Source organism: Saccostrea echinata, unplaced genomic scaffold (assembly GCF_033153115.1).
Source record: "Saccostrea echinata isolate AGI-Se365-2 ecotype Australia unplaced genomic scaffold, CSIRO_AGI_Sech_v1 ptg000014l, whole genome shotgun sequence".
Lineage (NCBI taxonomy): Eukaryota > Metazoa > Mollusca > Bivalvia > Ostreida > Ostreidae > Saccostrea > Saccostrea echinata.
In genome coordinates this window covers 17,760,312-17,779,023 of record NW_026889763.1, presented here as the reverse complement: position 1 = coordinate 17,779,023, position 18,712 = coordinate 17,760,312, and the positions used below count along the sequence as shown (strand labels likewise).

Below are 18,712 nucleotides of genomic sequence, written 5' to 3'. Positions count from 1 at the left end.
TAGATCTACACTAATCCTAACTCTAAAACTGGTATCATAGATCTACACTAATCCTAAATATAATACTGATATCATAGATCTACACTAACCCTAACCCTAATACTCATATCATAGATTTACACTTATCCTAACCCTAATACTGATATCATGAATCTACTCTAGCCTTAACCATAAAATTGATATCATAGATCTACACTAACCCTTACCCTAATACTGATATCATAGATCTACACTAATCCTAAATATAATACTGATCTCTTAGATCTGCACTAACCCTAAAAGTCCTAACCCTAAATATGATATCATAGATCTACACTAACACTAATACTTACACTAACCTTTACCCTTATGTCAATATTAAAGATCTACCCCTTACCCTACCACTGAAACCAAAGTTCTAGATCTACACTAACCCTAATACTGAAATCATTAATCTACACTAACCCTTATACTGAAATCATGAATCTACATTCACCCTAATACTGAAATCTAAAATCTATACACTTTATAACCCTTGTACTGAAATCATAAAATCTACACTAACCTTAAACTCATATACCTCTCCTTAGTTACGTAGACATTACGTAGATAAATGACATTCCTCAGGGATATTGTTTTTGCAGTTCAGTTGATATGTTTTGTTAAATATATTAGCTTTTTTGCAAAATTTTCTGTCGTAATAATGACCTTGTTTGCAAATACAACCTATTGTCTGGTCGTTATTCGACTTTCATGTTACATGCAGCGTATTTGTGAAATATCTTAAGCACACAAGTCAATATATCCTTTCAAATACCTATGCAAAATTAAGTCAGAATAGAATTCCAATATGACAAACCTATTCATTTGAAAAGTGACTGATCTTTCTTTTACCAAAGCTCATAATTTTTATATGATGCAAGATTAGCTGTGAAGAAACAAAAGTAAATAATCCTACATTTTCACACAAAATTGCCAGTAGTTCTGTCATTTGGGAGTATTAAAGATGTTTATATATTTTTTCATATGGCAAGAAATCGTATAACTTCCTGTTAGAAATTAATTGCTATAAATCGAAAGTACAATCCTATGATTTTGTCAGACTGGAAATTAATTCCTTCAGTTAAACACTACTTTGAAAATTTTCAAAAATATTTCATTATGGATATGAAATTTCTTAACACCCCTTACAATATAATAGACTCCGAAGAATAGTCAATAGTCAGTTATTACTTAGGTTCATGTTTTCTCATTATGTAATTACTATTGCTCTACCTCTGGTCCACCTCTGGTCTGATTCATATATATATAGGTATGCATGCTTCACGTAAACTATATTGAAACACTTTATTTTCATTGCCTCCACTATCTCTGACCCCTACCAAGGCTCGGGGATAAAAATATACAACTCGTTGGATAAAAATCATATCCAACTACAAATCATGGGAGATCCTATATCTATCCCCCCCCCTTTCTGACGGGTACAAAATTTAAAAAGAAATATGGAACTCATACTAGAGTAAATACATCACAAAAATGGCATATTGAAAAAAAAATACAGAAAAATATTATTCATATTAAACGAAATGAAAAATAGAATTTGAAGCAAACAAAGCATGCGTAAAACTGCGTAAAACTGGTTTTCATGCTAACTGTCAACAGACGATTAATAAAAAGTACAAATCCCAATCAATCTTGATTCATTCTACCTCAGTATATTATATGCCTTACAAATATGTTTAAATGAAATATGGAGATAACAATAGTATTCAAGCTCAAAGTCCATGAAAACAATACAAATCGGGAGCAGAGCAAACACGGACCTATAAAAACATCAGAGGTGGAATCAGATGCCATGGAGGAGTGAGCATACCCTGCCGACCAGTCACACCCATCGTGTGCTCCTTGTCACTGGGGGTGGGGGGTGGGTGAAAAACATCTGCAGACACTTCCGTGTGTAAATAATGGCCTAACAATCAGTCAGAATTTGACTTAGTCACACCCACCGTGTGCTCCTTGTCACGGGGGGGGGGGGGGGGGATCTGCAGACACTTCAGTGTGTAAATACATGTAATGGCCTAACAATTAGTATGAAAATGTCAGTCAGATTTTGACTTAATGATAGGTTGTAGTTGCTGACAAGGTCATTGTTTCGACTCTAAATGACTTCAAACGAGACTGTTGATATCCTTGTTTCATCAACTTTCTTCAAAGAGGAAAAATAGAAGATTGAAACATTATCACACACACACACAGAAATAAAAAAAAATTAAAATATATTATCGTCCAAGCTTAGCTTGTTCGAATTCTTATTTACGTGTATTAATCTCAGAACTGTCTCTTAATGTACTTGTTAGCGTCATCTTGTTAAAGTACACAGTTAATTATTGGTTAAAAATAAACCTGATAATTCTAACAGATCAAACTATATTGTTGTGGAAAAAACTTGACAGCAAGAAGATTTTAAGAATTATTATTCGTCGGCACTTTAAGAAGAAAACTACTAAACTGGGAGGTACATATTTTTTTCTTAATTAGGAATCCAAGCTACAGACATCTTGTCGTCCATAAGAAAGATAATGCTAAAGCATTTGCTAAGAGATGACGTTTGAAAGCTAAACACATTGGGTGTGCAGTGTTCAATATTCTTACTTTTGCCTCTGTTAGAATAATTTTGCATATTTTTTACTTAAATGTCCACATTGAAATAGTTTTAAAAGCTTTGGGCCAATAAAATCTTCTTCAATTATACCATTGCCAGGCGTGTTGACGTTATCCCTCTAAAGTACGTGCATTTTATGAAAATATAATAAATCTCTGAATCATACTTCAATTCGCATTTTCAAGGCACTCTCTTTCTAGCGAGAAATACATCCAACATTTCAAAAAAGACTGTAAAATAAAAATGATAAATTGCTTTGTTTTTTTTCCAAGGAAAGTAGATGCCCTCAAACATAAAAATATCCTTTGCTCATACTGTTCTTATATTATACAAAATGTATTGAATTAATGCCTTATGTCTTCAAGAGAAAAAAGAAAACCTCTTAACTTTCCCATTATTTAAGTCAATAAATTCTACATCTTGCTGTTATACTTTCGATCCTACAAAGACATAGCCGTAGTTTAATTTGTTTGGTTGGGTACTTTTCTAATAATAGCTATTGACAAGTTAAACATACAAACTATTTCCTAGGGACTTTCCCGACAAGCCAGATGTCTGAGAATCCAATAAATGATACCTACTCCCTGCCCGCGGTCCGGTAAATGGATGAAGAGCGGAGTGGACGCTACACTGGAGATGTGATGTATTATAAGTGCAAGGATCTGAAGCCTTTATTGCTCTGCGATTCGACACTTTGGAGGTTCGTTATGTGTGAATGTTGTAACGTTCATAAACTGTTATAATGGCAGTCTTGGGCCGTCATGTCAATTCTACTTTAGAAGTTCGGTGAATACTTAAATTTTCGTGCGTGGATAATTAATTCAGTGCATTATTTCCATTATAAAAGTTCGTGAATCTTGATCCATTTTCACAGGTTTTTGGTTCCTGTATGCCGTAAATAGAATGATATTCAATGTTTGAACACTTGCCTTCATCATTTTAGAGAACAAGTTCGAAACAAAAAAAATCTATTGATATAAGCTGTTTGGGAATTGAATGGTAGATCATATTTTCATTTAACATGGCATGAGCTCAGTCGACGGGCCCTGTTAATATCTCGCCCAGCAATAATTTGCTGGTTGTTGGACTGTCTGGAGATTCGCTATCTGATTTCTGGTGCGGTAAATTCCTGTGGGGGGACGCTGGGCTGATGGAGGGACATTGGTCCTCCGTTCTCTACACCGTTTTACTCTCTCTGTCGGGTAAGTATCTATATATATAAATTTATATGTGTGTGTATGTATATATATATATACATATTTTCTCTTTATTTAAGATGAAAATTTTTGGCCGTATTTCTTTTTTTAATTATTTTTTAAATTTAATTTTTCGCGCACTTTTCAAGATTTCCTAGACATAAATGCACATTTCAAGCGTTATTAAATCAACTTATTAAATTATGATAACCATGATGGTTAAAGCTGTGAATTGCCAAAGTACGTAATATCTAATAGCTTTTATGTCTTAATGCTTCGATTTATTACCTTGAGAGACTAAAAAAATTTGGATGTGTCTTCTAATATTGTTTGAAAAAGGAGTTTGAAGGTGTCTATCAAATTTTTAAGAAGAGATCCACTGTCAAGGTAAAAAAATGTGCTGACCAGAGCAACAAAAAGATCAACAAACTAATAATATACACAAATTGATACACTCTAATTATGTATCACGTAGGTCTGTAGGTATTTCATAATCTTATGACAACTTTAACAAGGCGGTTTCAGCTTTTTGCAACCCTCCAATAATCCAAGTTTGTCTGAAATTCGAGTCACAAACGGAACCTGACTGGAAACTGTGATAAGGTTTATGCTTCCAAATTAGCTTAAGGATTTATGTGAAGATTCACAAAGATTTCACACGTCGATTAAAAATCAATAAAGCTTTCTCTATATTCTCTAATGTGATTAATTTTGTATTGATGTTTTTTTGAAGAATATACTTAAAATATATAATTGAGGGTTTTGGACTTCAGTAGACAAAAGAGTGTGTTGACCTGAATTGGGTGGGGGGGGGGGGGGGAGAGAGGGGATTTGAAAGTTTGCATTTTTGCACATTAGAAACAGTAATCACATCTAAAGATTGTTCATTGAATTTTTGTACAGGGCAAATGGAACACAATAATGAGAGTTTAATTCTGTATTTGCTATTTTTGGATGAGTGAGAAGAAATTTTGTTAGAATTCTTGTCTTTGTAGGTACAACTTGGACATTTATGCGCTTATACTTACGCAGATAAAAATTGAAGATTAATTTGGAACAATGAATTCATTTTAAAGCTTGCACATTAGAAATTCAGAAATCAAGAAAAACAAATAAGCTAAGGGGTACCGAGAATAGTTTTTATTTTGCTTGTTTCTAGACGCACTTTTGAAATAACTCAACACTGACATCTCTTTATTTACAATGAATTGATGAACAATAGCAAAATCATAATGCTATAAAAATCATATGCTTCCGAAGCACCAAAGCGCAGCTGTAACGTCTAATAATGGTCATTCTGAAATTCAAAAGGTTTATCTGTTTATTACATGGATTATTTACTTTATAACGACATGGATAGAATATCAATTGGCGTTGAGTTACATAACTTATCTTTCATATTTTACCTAGCATAGCAAATAAAGAAAGAAAAATAAGTCTAGTAACTACCGAAAATAATCTGTGCCTTACTTATAATTGATAACCACGCACGTTGGACAGCGGTAAGAAAATTCAACCGTGATTTCTTTGTGAGTCCTAATTATTTTTCAGATTTCTGGGTGTCGAACTGGACTCACGCTGTCTACAAATGAAGATTTAGGGATCTACTGGGTCCCAATCGATGGGCACTGACAATTACAAAGTCGGGAATTATAGCTTGATGTAAATCAATCTGTTGCTAATCTTTATCTAATTTAGACAAAATGAGTAGAAGACAGTTATTGCAGGAAAAAATCCGACCATTGGTGCCTAATATAGAGTTTTATTAGGTTACATAGAGTTAGTTAACACACAGGGCGCTGATCTTTGAGAGCTTATAATGGAATCAATTTTTAATGTTTGGGAGATGGATCTGGTAATTGATCCGTGATCATCAGGACACATTTGGTCGCCATTATTTGAACAGTGTCCCTTCAACTTTTTATCTCCTTCTCATTGCTTTGATGGACCTTCTGCTTGGTAGTAATTGAATGAATTAATGAAATACCCCTGGTGAAGTAATTAGGTATTCGGCAAACTATTCATATTCTTCTTTTGATAAGTTTTATTTTAAATAATTGCCTAAAATGTTCATAATTTTGCACCAGTTTCTACTTTGTAAAGAAAATGCATCAGCTGCAGATATCTGCATAAAAAATGTGATGTTTGGCACTTTTTCATGCAGCTTATCAGTTCTTTCATACAAGAAGCTTGGACAAAATAGATTTTTCTGATTCTTTTAGAATCCATTTGATAATAAGTGAGAAGTACATTGTAATAGTCACGTTTTGTCAAAGCTTCTTGATAATCATATTTTTACAGAGTCTGTGTATGTATATAAAGTTTTAAAAAGATAATACAAAAATACACAAGTTTGAATATTTAATTCATGTTCGTGCTAAACTGTATAATTTGGATCCCCTTGAATGGAATGAAATATAGAAATATGAAGTGTACAGAAACCATTTCTATAAACAATTCAGAATCATGGTCTCCAGGATAAGAAGGTTGGGGCCATAATAGAAAGAGAAAGGAAGTAGATGTAGTAATAATAACAATACATGTTATATATTCGGAAATTTAAAAATCTTTTAGAACTTTCCTGTGTAGAAAAGTAGGGCAACACAAAGTATTACAGGTATTAAACTTCAGATGTCTCCATTTAGTTAAATCTGAATTTGTTCAAATCATGGTTTCTAAGCTAGAGATGGTGCCCAAAAAATGGCAAATTTTTCACAAAATTGTAGACGCTTCTGCAACAAGAGCAAGCTTATTATTTGCAAGTTTGTTCTCTAGCTTCAATGTAGGTAATTAGAAATCCTAAAATATGGAATATTATTAATTTACATGTAAGCGTTGTGTTTTGAGGATCCCACGCATTGTTTTCTTTTTCTCTGTGAAGACAATTTTAGTGAAATATGAGGTTTTAATGATATTACTGATAATCAAATATACAGTATTATTTTATGTGTGATTGAAAACGAGTTGGAGCTGATAAGGTATTTAGATTCAATTGATGTTACACCTTCTATATATAAAGTGAACAAAGAAGGGGGTTCTTTTATGCGTGTAGCGAAGTCTTCAGAGAACAGTTCATTTTATATAAGCACGATCAACCCTAACAGAATATTCCTTTGTCTGAATTTTCTATAGATATATATGTATTCCTTACTCGGAATCAATATAAATTATTTTCTTATAAATAAAAATATCAGCTAAGGGTGCAATAACGTAAAATGAGTCTATTTTGGGATTTTAATCAATGCTTTCTTTTCTTTTTATTTGGATAAATATTTTGTACAATATTACAAACAAGATTTTAAAAAAAATACGCTATGGTTTATAATGAAACAAATTACCAAACTTGAGGCATTTCATTGATTACTCACATAAACATGTACTTCTTATGATTTCATATATGTTAAAGTCTATCCATTTGCACAAAGAAAATATTTGAGACATTTCTAACATATCATCATCTTAATATGAGTCGATGCAAAATTTTAATTTTGGTGTTTATTACATGAATTTAAAAAAAAAATGGTCCTATAAAAATTATTGTAATATTCGAAGGGATAATAAATGAAAAGCTCATGAAATATTTTAGAAAAAAGTCTATCACAATGTCACAACATTACAGCAATAGCATATTTGATTTGTGAATTCTAGCATTATTGTGAACCCCCTTTATGGATGTGAATAAATGAAAACTCAAATGTGGGCGATACCTAACTACAATAAGGGATCTCGTACTTACGATTCATAAAAATGGCACACAGAACCACTCAGTAAGACACTTGCTTAAAATACATAATAACATAAAGTTTGGATATCTAAAGACAGAAAGAAATGTGAATATGACGAACAATAATCATGCATTATTTAAAGTCCATTTTGACAATACAAATGATGAGCAGAGCTAACAAGTACCTCTGAAAACAGAAGTGGGATCGGGTGCCATTGAGGGCAATCTTCCCCAGTCGACAGGTCACACCCGTCAAGTGCTCTTTGTCATATGTATGATCGGGTAAACCGAAAAATCCTTAGTAAATTCAGTTTGAAAATAATGGCTGTTATGAATGATGGCATTCAGGTTGACAAAAATGGCAAAGAAACATGTCCTCTGTATTGTCCATTAAATCTTTTGACATCAAATAAGTACCAATGTGCCGTAATATACCGATTGATTATCAAGCACATTCAAATCAATGCGTAAGAGAATCTCGCATATTGGGGAAAAAGGCATGTGACATCACAGCATTAAGTAAATTTTTATTAATGATTTCTTACCTACCATTTACAATCGATGTTAGTCATTCTAACTAGGTAACTGCACGTACAGGATAGTCTAAAAGCTTGATATCATTACTGTGTACGTTGTATTGATTATAGTGTACAGCTTCAATGAGAATAATATCTTGTTCTGAATCGAGTCTTTTGGAAGTTCAATTGTTGCAAGACTTAATTTTTGAAAGATCATGGTCCAGGTCACCATCTATGCATGAAGAATTATAAATGCTATTTATTTTTTTTTTTAAAGTTTTTTTTTGATTTAAATGAAAAAAATCTATAAGATGGTTTCGCTAATTAGATGGCCACATTCCTTGACATGCTTTCTAGTTTCTTCAATTTTTTTTTTTTTTTTTTAGTCTTTTCCTTACTACTTTCTTAAGTGACAAAAAAGACAGGTAAACCCAGATATATAGTAATTTTCAGTCATTTATCGTGAATCTTTTATATAGTTGTCGTGTGAAAGAATGGAGCCTCCAAAGTTTTTTTCACTGTGAAAGATGAAACATTATATCATTTAAATAAGTATCAAAATGTATCTTCAGTCTTTTATCGGGAAAAAATTCCAGAAAGACAACATTCGCTGAATGTATAACAGAACAGTAAGACAAGCATCAGCTGCCAGAAATACGTGGTGTGAATTTACGATCGAAAATCATCTTAAGATTTGTCATTGATAGAAAAGGAGTGTGGATAATTTGATCAAATAAAACCAGAATGATTACAAGCAAGTCTGAAATGTGGATGTCCTTCATAGACAAGATGGTAGAATGTGTCAGCATCTATTTGTTACTAGAAGGAATATATGTCAAAATGTAAAATTCCTATCCTATCCGAGAATTGAGATATATGAATAAATAAAACTGTAAACTGTTGTTAATATTTCAGTTTGTCTAAGCGAGTATATAAAAATCTAGCAAATTGTAATGCCAAAAAATCATTTACTTGTTCTTCATCTATAATTTTTCGATGTTGATTTCTATAGAACTATAATAGTAGCATGTAGTGACTGGACCAATTCATGTCAACTTCAAAAGTCTTTTATACATGTACATCCGGATATTTTGCAGACAAACTGTTTGTATGATTATAATAAACAGTTAATCGTCTGACAAGATTGAAATTCAAAACCATCGGGTTCAGTTGGCCACATATTTTAAACACATTACATCTTTTTAAAACATCCTTATTAAATCATGGAACATGGACAAACATAGTAGGCAAACTGTTTGCGTAATTATGATGAAATTGAAAACTTTACGTTACCTGGACTCAGGTTCAAGTCAAAGTTGGTTTCCAAAATGCTCCTGGTACATGTATTTTGTATCTTTGATTCACTTTGTCTTTACTCACGGACAAGTAGTGGCAAAACTGATATATCTTATTATGATTATGATGTTCAGTTATTCCTCATCCAAAATTATGAATTTCATGCCCCCGGGTGAATGATTCTGGTCCCTGCATCGTTAGGCCAAGTGGTTCTTGAAAACGTCATTCTTTTTAAAATTGTACCTCTTTAATCATAGATGCCTATCAGGCAGATCATTTGCGTAAGGAAATTGAGCAGACATCCTTCTAGAATAAATTCATATCCATGTTTCCTTGGTTCAGGCAACAGGTTGGGTCTAAACTGATCATATGTTTAAAACGTATACAATGTGATCGTGAACATAGAGTAAACTATTAAAATACTCAAAGAGTCCCAGGTGGGACAAAGTGTGTCTAAGAAACTCAAGATACCCAGGTTATTGTCAAGGTTCACGAGACTCTTGTTCCTTTTATGGCAAATGTTTGAAGGCATACTTGGAAAACAAATTAAAGGTTCAATGATTTATAGGAATTGGTTCAATCATAGTCAAATATTGGTTTGATTTTGTTGTTGTTTATTGTTTAACGTCCCTCTCGAGAATTTTTCACTCATACGGAAACACCACCACTTTCCGGTGGAGGGCTGCAAATTTATACCTTTACACAGCACTTTGGGCCATTGAGCAGTGAGGGGTCTTTTTCGTGCCAACACCTACTGCGACAAGGGACCTCGGTTTATACGGTCTCATCTGAAGGGCCGGTCTCCACGTCCCGCAGTGGATTCGAACCCGCGACGTAAGTGATCGGCTCCTTACCTCGCGACTCTAGAGCAGACTCTCCAATCACTGCGTCACGCGGGCGACTCTAAATATTGGTTTGAAAAAGTCCAAGAGATGGTTATGAGAACTATTTAAAAAATCAGTTCCAAATAAAAATTTCCATACAAATTCATGTATATGTATTGACTGGGCTATGAATCTTACAAATATGTATACATGTTATTTGAAAAAGAAGTACTAGTAAGTGTGTACCATTATGCTGAAAGCAGCTATGAAACATTGTTTGTGATCTATGATATATCAAATAATATTAACGGTCTTTTTAATGTTAATATGGTGATTTAAATACATAATGATTGCAATATTCACCGATCCCGAAGGTCGGGGTGAATATCTTGTACTTTGATGATAGCTAAATCATCGTATAAGATCAAAGCAAATTATTAATTTGAAGCAAATATACTTAATTTATAGTGATCACAGAGTAAATAGGCAAGGACGTTTCTACTTCAGTAATGTGGCGTTCGTGTTACATAATGTTCTTTTTTTTTTAGGAAATATTAACTATTATAGATTTTTTTATATTTCTTCATGTAATCTTAATCTTTCATGAGTTTTCTTCAGTAAATCAGAAAGACAACACAAGGCGGTACCAAATTAAAGATTATATCTGGTCCACTGCATGCTAATAAAATTGTTCGCCTTTTCAATTCAATTTATCATTCAATCCCATGAAGTGCGGTGATTTGCACGCGAGATGGAGATGAGCGGAGCGTTGGAGTATTTGCATTCAGTGCGTTCGATCTGTTAATTTACCTCATTGTTTTATACAAAAGAAACACCAGAATTATCAATAGAAGGCGCCTGGAAGAAATAAACCCTCATTTTTCACACATTTTCCTATTTATTGCTTCCAAATAGCAATCTGGAGTATATCATTTGTGAGAACCAGCCAATATTCCAGGGATCCCCGAATATCTAAAGAAATGAACAAAAAAGATCATAGTGATGTCAAAAACAACCTGGTCCTCAATGAAGTGTGAATTCTAAATGTTGTCTGTAAAACGGAACAACGATCAAAATAAAATAACATAGAAATCTAAGTGCTTTTACGACAGAAAATCTTATTATTTACATTTTTGGGGGTTTTAGGAGTGATTATGAAGGTGACGGTTTGTGGTTTTTCTTTAGAGTAATTACCACGGTTTTACAATTTTCAGTTTACAATGGTGTAAATGAGAAATTCTGCGGTTTGTGGATTTCTTTTTTGACATTCAGACAGGCTTAACGTAATAATTTTTTGAAAAGTTGTAACCTCAAATCTCAGATTAAAATCAATTTTATATCTTTAAAAAAATCCAAAATATATATTGAACGTTTTATTTTATGCTGTTGCTTATTTAACAAGTAGTAATTGATTAAAAATATATTTAAATCTTTATTATACACTGTATTTTAAAACAATGTTATTAGAGGTATAAGCCCACATGTAGAATTTGGCGCAATACAATCAAAGGAATGAGAGTGGTAAAATTATGTAGTTTTCACCATGTATTCACGAGGGGTGATCAAAAAGTTCGCCAACTAATTGAATTACTTCCATAACAGAAATGAAATAAGGTTTCAGGGTTCATTTTTAAATTAGTCCTCTCCGATTAAAATGCACACCTGCCACCGTTCTGCCCATGCGCGAATCATATGATACAGGCAGTCACGTGAAATGCTCCGTAGCCTGCTGTTCACAGATCTGAGTTTTTTTTATATCTTACCAAGCAAGTTATTTTTTATAACAAGAACAGCCCATTTTTCAGAAATGGTCAAATCTCGGCAATAGGATGGGTGGATAAGGCTATCCTTTCCCAGAATGAGCATGATGACCATCACAACTCGAGTCCTCTGTCTTGTGAGCGTCGTTTATCCAATGTGGATAAAGTATGGGCGCCTTCTTTTTATCATATCTGATATGTTTAAAGTCTAAAGTAAACGATATTGTAAGGATTTAATAATTATGTTATTCAACTATTTTTCTAACTGTAACTTGGCGATCTTTCATTTGCAAATTGCTCAACTAAGGACACATCTCTTCCCCAGCTTGCTTTCACTGGGCAACAGAACAAACATCATTTTTAACCATCTCCCCTCCTTCAAACAATCAATCCAATTAATGATTGAACTTCTGGTAAGTCTTTTGTCTTCATAAACCTTGTACAAATTATTATATGCTACTGCAAAGGAATCTCCAACATACAAGTTAAACTTTACAGTCGTTCGTTGCTCGAGTACGACTGAGTCAATCATTTTTGTGACAGGTCACCTACATATTGACGTCATTTTCACATTGCAACGTCACACATGGTGAAAAACATTACATAACATCTGTTATTTATAGAACATGTGTATGACTGTATGTGTGCCAAATTTCATTCTGATCAGAATTGTGGTATTGTATATATAGCACACGGCGGGTGTGACCGGTCGGCAGGGGATGCTCACTCCTCCATGGCACCTGATCCCACCTCTGATGTTTAGAGGTCCGTGTTTGCTCTGCTCCTATTTTGTATTGTTTAATGGACTTTTGAGCTTGTATACTGTTCGTTATCTCCATATGTTTCATAGAGATAGTTCGCGAACTTTTTGATCCCCCCCCCCCCCCCCGTGTAGTTGTCACTATGAATGTATAAGATTTTTTTAATGTTTTATTGCACATTTTCTTAACTTATATGATGCATATTTAATTAGATGCTGACTGCTACGTATATCATGTTTTCTGAACATAACCCAGGTAAGAGCCTCAGTATAAGACACAAAGAACTGTAAAGTATACTTACATAAACTCTTCATACTCAACATATGTGTTCTTATTTTTAAAATTACCTCCATTAACTCTAATATATTATCTAATTTCATCGGATTTTAGATAGCCTAAGGACTGCTACTTCCGATGTCTTATTTCCGGACAATGTAGTCTAATATAACATACCATTGTACTACAGGGATTCTTACTCCTACTACGCACCTGATCCCACCTCTGGAATTTCCAGGAGTCCATGTTTTATGCCCTGTTCACAGATTTGTTTCGCTTTGTACTAAGATTTTAGAGATCGATCAATGATCATTATCTTTACCTATTTCATTCCAATCAACCCCCCGTTCTTTTACTTCAAATGACATTCACGGCTAAACATGATTTTTTGCTTTGAGAATCATATAATGTAATTTTTTTTTTGTATTGATAATTAAATGCAATTAAGAACCCCATTGACTCCTTAAATTTTTATCTGGATTTCTCTTCTCAATTTTTCTTTTCCTCTTTTGTATAGTAGTTTGTATATTTATTTACCCCTTCACTATACATGTACTATACTTATTTGCCCCTTCACTATACATGTACTATACTTATTTGCTCCTTTATTGTACATGTATTATACTAGTTTGGGTCTTCACCTTTTCTTACACTCTTTTCTTTGGTATAATTTCAGTAGACAGAACTCAATACCAATATGTTATAAAGGAAACGTGATATTGGATAATTACAGAAATGAATACAGTCAGACGTCACTTTGTGTTTAAACTGACATGAAACAAAACAGTCCAGGTTCACTTATGCTTTCTTCTCATTTCTCAGAGGTCATTTCAGCGAGCAGCGAACATACTGTTATTTCTTATGAATCAATAGCTATTTCACACTTCACATTTTTCTACATACTAATTTGTCCCGACTTTCTTGTCATTAGTGTTATCTGGATAAAAACTGTAGGCATTGGCTGTATAATTCTATATCCAATAAGATACTAGAAATGCAAGTAAAAATAAATATTCTCATGCATGTATTGATTGTAAGTCTTTTACACCCCCTCGTTTTATAACTGTATGTATATGCTCCATCTGAATCATATCTGATCTATGAAACATGAAGATAACGCACAGAAAACAAGCTCAAAAGTCCACTGGAACAAAGCAAATTCGGAGCGGAGCAAACAGAGATCTCTAAAACGGAATGTATGGAGATAACGAATAGTATTCAAGCTCAAAAAGTCCATTAAACAATGTAAATTTTGGAGCAGAGCAAACTCGGACCTCTAAAACACCAGAGGTGGGATCAGGTGCCATGGAGGAGTGAGCATTCCCTGCCGGCCGGTCACACCCGTCGTGTGCTCCTTGTCATGATCGGGTAATAATGGAAAAATCCGTCGACAATTCAGTGTGTAAATAATGGCCTAACAATATGTTTGAACATTCGACTTACGATAGACTATATTTGCCAAAAAGGTCATTGTATAAAATTATCTTTAAACTTGCAGTCTTTCATGACAGAATTTTGAAAAGTAAAAAGCTTCAAAGTTATAGACAACTTCTCTTTTGCTAGGGGTTGGCAATTCGGGAAATAGGATCTGTGAGAAAACATCAACAGATTTGTTCAATTACAATATATACATGTATCTGAATATCATATGTATATATATATATATATATATATATATATATATATATATATATATATATATATATATATATATATATATAATAAATGGCAATTTCATATATTTTTTCCATTAAAAAAATTATTAAGTTCTTGAATGTTGAAAAATGAAAATACCTTTTAATGTTTTAGATAAGCATCTTTTTATTTGCCTCTCTTTGAAAGCTTTAAAAAAATTATAATTCAGTACTGTAAAATTGGGCAGATTTAAATATTTTGATAAGATTTTCTCATAGCACTAGTTATAAGACATGCACTGTGATAAATTATTTTGCTCTATCAAAATTGCACTCATGTCGACACCATAATTAAAGAGCTCATAAATTCTTAAAACAGAAGATTTTTTATTCCTGTCCTTTGGCATTAAAATATCACAGAATACAAACCTTTCAATTTCTGTGATTGACACTTTCTTCTTTGGAAAGGATAGATTTCGACTATTGAGTTTATTGTTAACTTGTTTTCTTCTCAGCTCCTCAGAAATTTATGTTATATTGTATGCTTGATGTGTGACTTAGAAAGACAAAAAAATCTCCTTTAAACAATGCTGATGTTGCTTAAATTTGAGTTTAGTATTATAATGTGTAATTTTTCTGTGGGTTGCCATCTCTCAGCCACAAAGTTAAACTTTTTTTTGTCATTTGATAGTAAATGTCTATCTTAGCATAAATGTCAAAAATAAAACAACATATTCATTGTGCTTGTCTAATTTATTCACAAACAAGTTATCTGTCATTAAAAGGATGATCGTTGTTAAGTGTTTTAGTAGCAAAAAAAAACTAGTATGTTACTCTCAAGTTAAATCGACATGAACTTAATACAAACACCCTTAAGGTACTCCTTACAAAATTTCATTTCTGCAAGTAGGATAATACGAATTACATTTCTTACTCTGACATTAATTAATATATATACTGACAAAAGGACAGAACGGAAGGTCGATATGTGGAAGAACCTGTCATTTCTTACATATATATACACATGTGTATATATATATATATATATATATATATATATATATATATATATATATATATATATATATATATATATATATATATATATATATATATATATATGTGTGTGTGTGTGTGTGTGTGTGTGTGTGTGTGTGAGGGTGTGTGTGTGTGTGTATTAGGGATGGCAATCGAATACAGAATTGCTAATCGGTTAACCGAAACACGTTCCGACCTATTAATCGGTTAATCGTATCAAAATACACATTTTCCATATATTTTATTTTTCAAGTAAACTCTTAGTTGTATACACAGGAAAACTGAAAAGGGCGTTAATGTTTATTAGTACGCTATATATTATACATTATTTCAATTTCGAATGGCAAGAAAAAAAGGAGACCATAAAACATTTCTTAAATATCGCAGAAATTGATATTGTTACAACACAAGGTCATTGTGCATTGTCACCATAAACAGAAACCGAGTCTGAAATAATTTACAATGTTTGAAAATATAATTTGATAGATAACTGCGAAGGATAGACGGGGTAAGATACACATTGCAATCATTTCAATCATTAAAAAGAACTCAACAAAGATTTAATTAATATCATAATTAGGACAGGCAGGGTAACAACATGGTATTTAAACAGCAATTAACACTTCGCAAAGTGACCAATTACCCCAAACAAATTCAATAGAGTCTTAATTAAATTATTTACCTCCAAATCCGCCGAATTAAATGCGGAAACGTTATAACTAATCAATATTCAGGGTTTTTTAACATTGTAAATCGTGTTTTAAGGAAATTTAAACCCATTTTAATTTTTTTTTCCGACTAACCGATTACAGATTTTCTAACCGATTACCATCGTTCCGACCGAGTAACCGGTTAACCGGTTACAAATTGCCATCCCTAATATATATATATATATATATATATATATATATATATATATATATATATATATATATATATATATATATATATATATATATATAAGGCGAACATAAAAAAAAATTACAGGTGCTTCAATATTTGGAATTTTTTTTTTTTTATTTTGCTAAACCCCCCTAATGAACTGTAGGGATGTCATACATATTTAATAAAGATATAATAATGCAGTTACTTTTACACCCTGATTCATTTTCGAGGGGTGGTGGTGGTGGTGGGGGGGAGGTTAGCATAAAAAATATTTCAAATATTTGAAAAATTCTCGAATGGGACATAAAACAACACTCAAGCAGCTTGTTTAGTTTATGTCACATTATCTGCTTATCAGAGCTTTTTAAATCTCAATTTTATGCAAGTATATTTTTGTAAATTAAAGAATAACTTTGTGGCTTCTTCTCTAGATAACAAGGTACTAAGGAGAGTTTCTTTCCTATGTTTTTTTTTTAATTTTGTTTCGTTTGATTGTTTGGTTTTATTAAATACCTTTGATTCTCTTTCTCTTTTTTCAGTTTATATGATGAAGTGTGTACTGAGTGATTGCCCGGTATCCTCCTCTGGGACCTGTCTCATTCCCGTCTCCCGTCTACAACATTACGTCAGCGACATACTCCCATTGGGTGGATTTTACACGACATACAACAAAACAGTACTAGTAGACATATGCAGGTATGCAATTCATCTAATTATCTGTAAATAGTACGAATAGATCAACAGTTACCAAACAAGGAGAAAAATAGCAGAAAGGAAACAAAAATGAATAAGGATCTTAATTTGTTGAAGCGAAGCCACAGAAATTAAATTCAGACTTAATATTTAATATAAACTCTTTAAAAAATATCTTCATCATTAATTCTTCAATTTTTATATCGTATTCTTGACTTTAACGGGCATAAGAAAACAATCATAAAATATTTGTAAAAAAAAGAAGCTAGTTCTACATATAAAGTATTGGATTTTAGATTGGTTGGTGAATATCCGACTTGTTCTCAGACAATCACAAAAGGTTGTGATAGAATCACTACCCAAAATATGCATCTGTTATATCGTGCCTTTCTTCCTCTTTGTGGAAAATATAAACAAGGTATTTATTGCACAGTTATAAATTAGCATTGCTATACACAAGAATAGACAATATTTCTTCAGGTTCAAGAAAGATAACCATCATCATAATTCGTATAGGAGTATTTCACGATTGTCTAACTTTTACTCAGTATTAAGGTTCGGTTTATGAAAATATAACTTATTGTTTATTGTTATGATATGTTTTAATTGACAGATTACGTATACCACCGTGACTGTTATAGTCGACAAATGTTTATGTACAAGTCATGTCATCAGAGAAGACAAGACGAAATTCACCAAATACGACGGGAGGAACATTACAATTTACAGATATGCCAGTAAAATATGAACAATATTATTACAGCTTTTAAATGACACTTTTTAAAAAAAAAAATTACCATATTATAGTGTCAATAAGATTTTATTATCTTTTAGAGGATGCACACATACTATGTCAATATCATCCCCTTTACATACGTTACCTTAGCAATGTTTTTTTTACCATTGAACAGTTTCAAGAAATATTTCAATTCGGCTCGCAATAACAGCTTTCTTCTTTCCCATATGTATTTTGTATTTTTGTATGCAAAGTGAAATTAATCTTGTTTTCTTTTTCAGAATAACTAACCAATATATGAAGTGTGTTTACCTTGTTACAGCTTTACAGTGTTCTATGGAGGCTGCAGATGCGTACTTTAATATTCTTAACCAATCAATATCATTGTCATTCAGAGACGCAGACTTCACGTGTCATATACGTCATCCCGATGACGACATATCCGTTTTTACGACAACGAAATCCACTACTAGGGCTGCAACATCGCTAGGTTTTACAACGAGTGTTGGAGGTCCGAAAGGCAAACGTTCTGTGAGTTCCGAAGCGGAAAAATTTTCAGCTAATTTGGGGTGCTTTTTACTGCTTCGCGTTGTTCATTTTATTATTTTAACAATGATTTTATAGCAAATAAATTTTTGATCTAAATTATTATTGTATTGTACTGAATTAGAATAAAACATCAATGTTCAAAGTACATAAATTCAAGAAAACTTCAATTTCTGTTGGTCAG

General features: G+C 32.5%; 2 protein-coding genes across 2 annotated transcripts in view; one reads left to right on the top strand and one right to left on the bottom strand.

Moving 5' to 3' along the window:
• LOC133186872 (sulfotransferase 1B1-like) overlaps window positions 1–18,712 on the bottom strand; it is a 492,412-nt gene that overhangs the window by 186,219 nt on the left and 287,481 nt on the right. The gene's annotated exons all lie outside the window — the stretch shown is intronic.
• Window positions 3,573–18,606, top strand: LOC133187318 (uncharacterized). The gene is made up of 5 exons (XM_061322679.1): window positions 3,573–3,843; window positions 17,093–17,249; window positions 17,543–17,664; window positions 17,860–17,983; window positions 18,264–18,606. Exons 1-5 carry the CDS (start codon window positions 3,792–3,794, stop codon window positions 18,604–18,606), a joined length of 798 nt encoding a protein of 265 aa, XP_061178663.1. The 5' UTR covers window positions 3,573–3,791.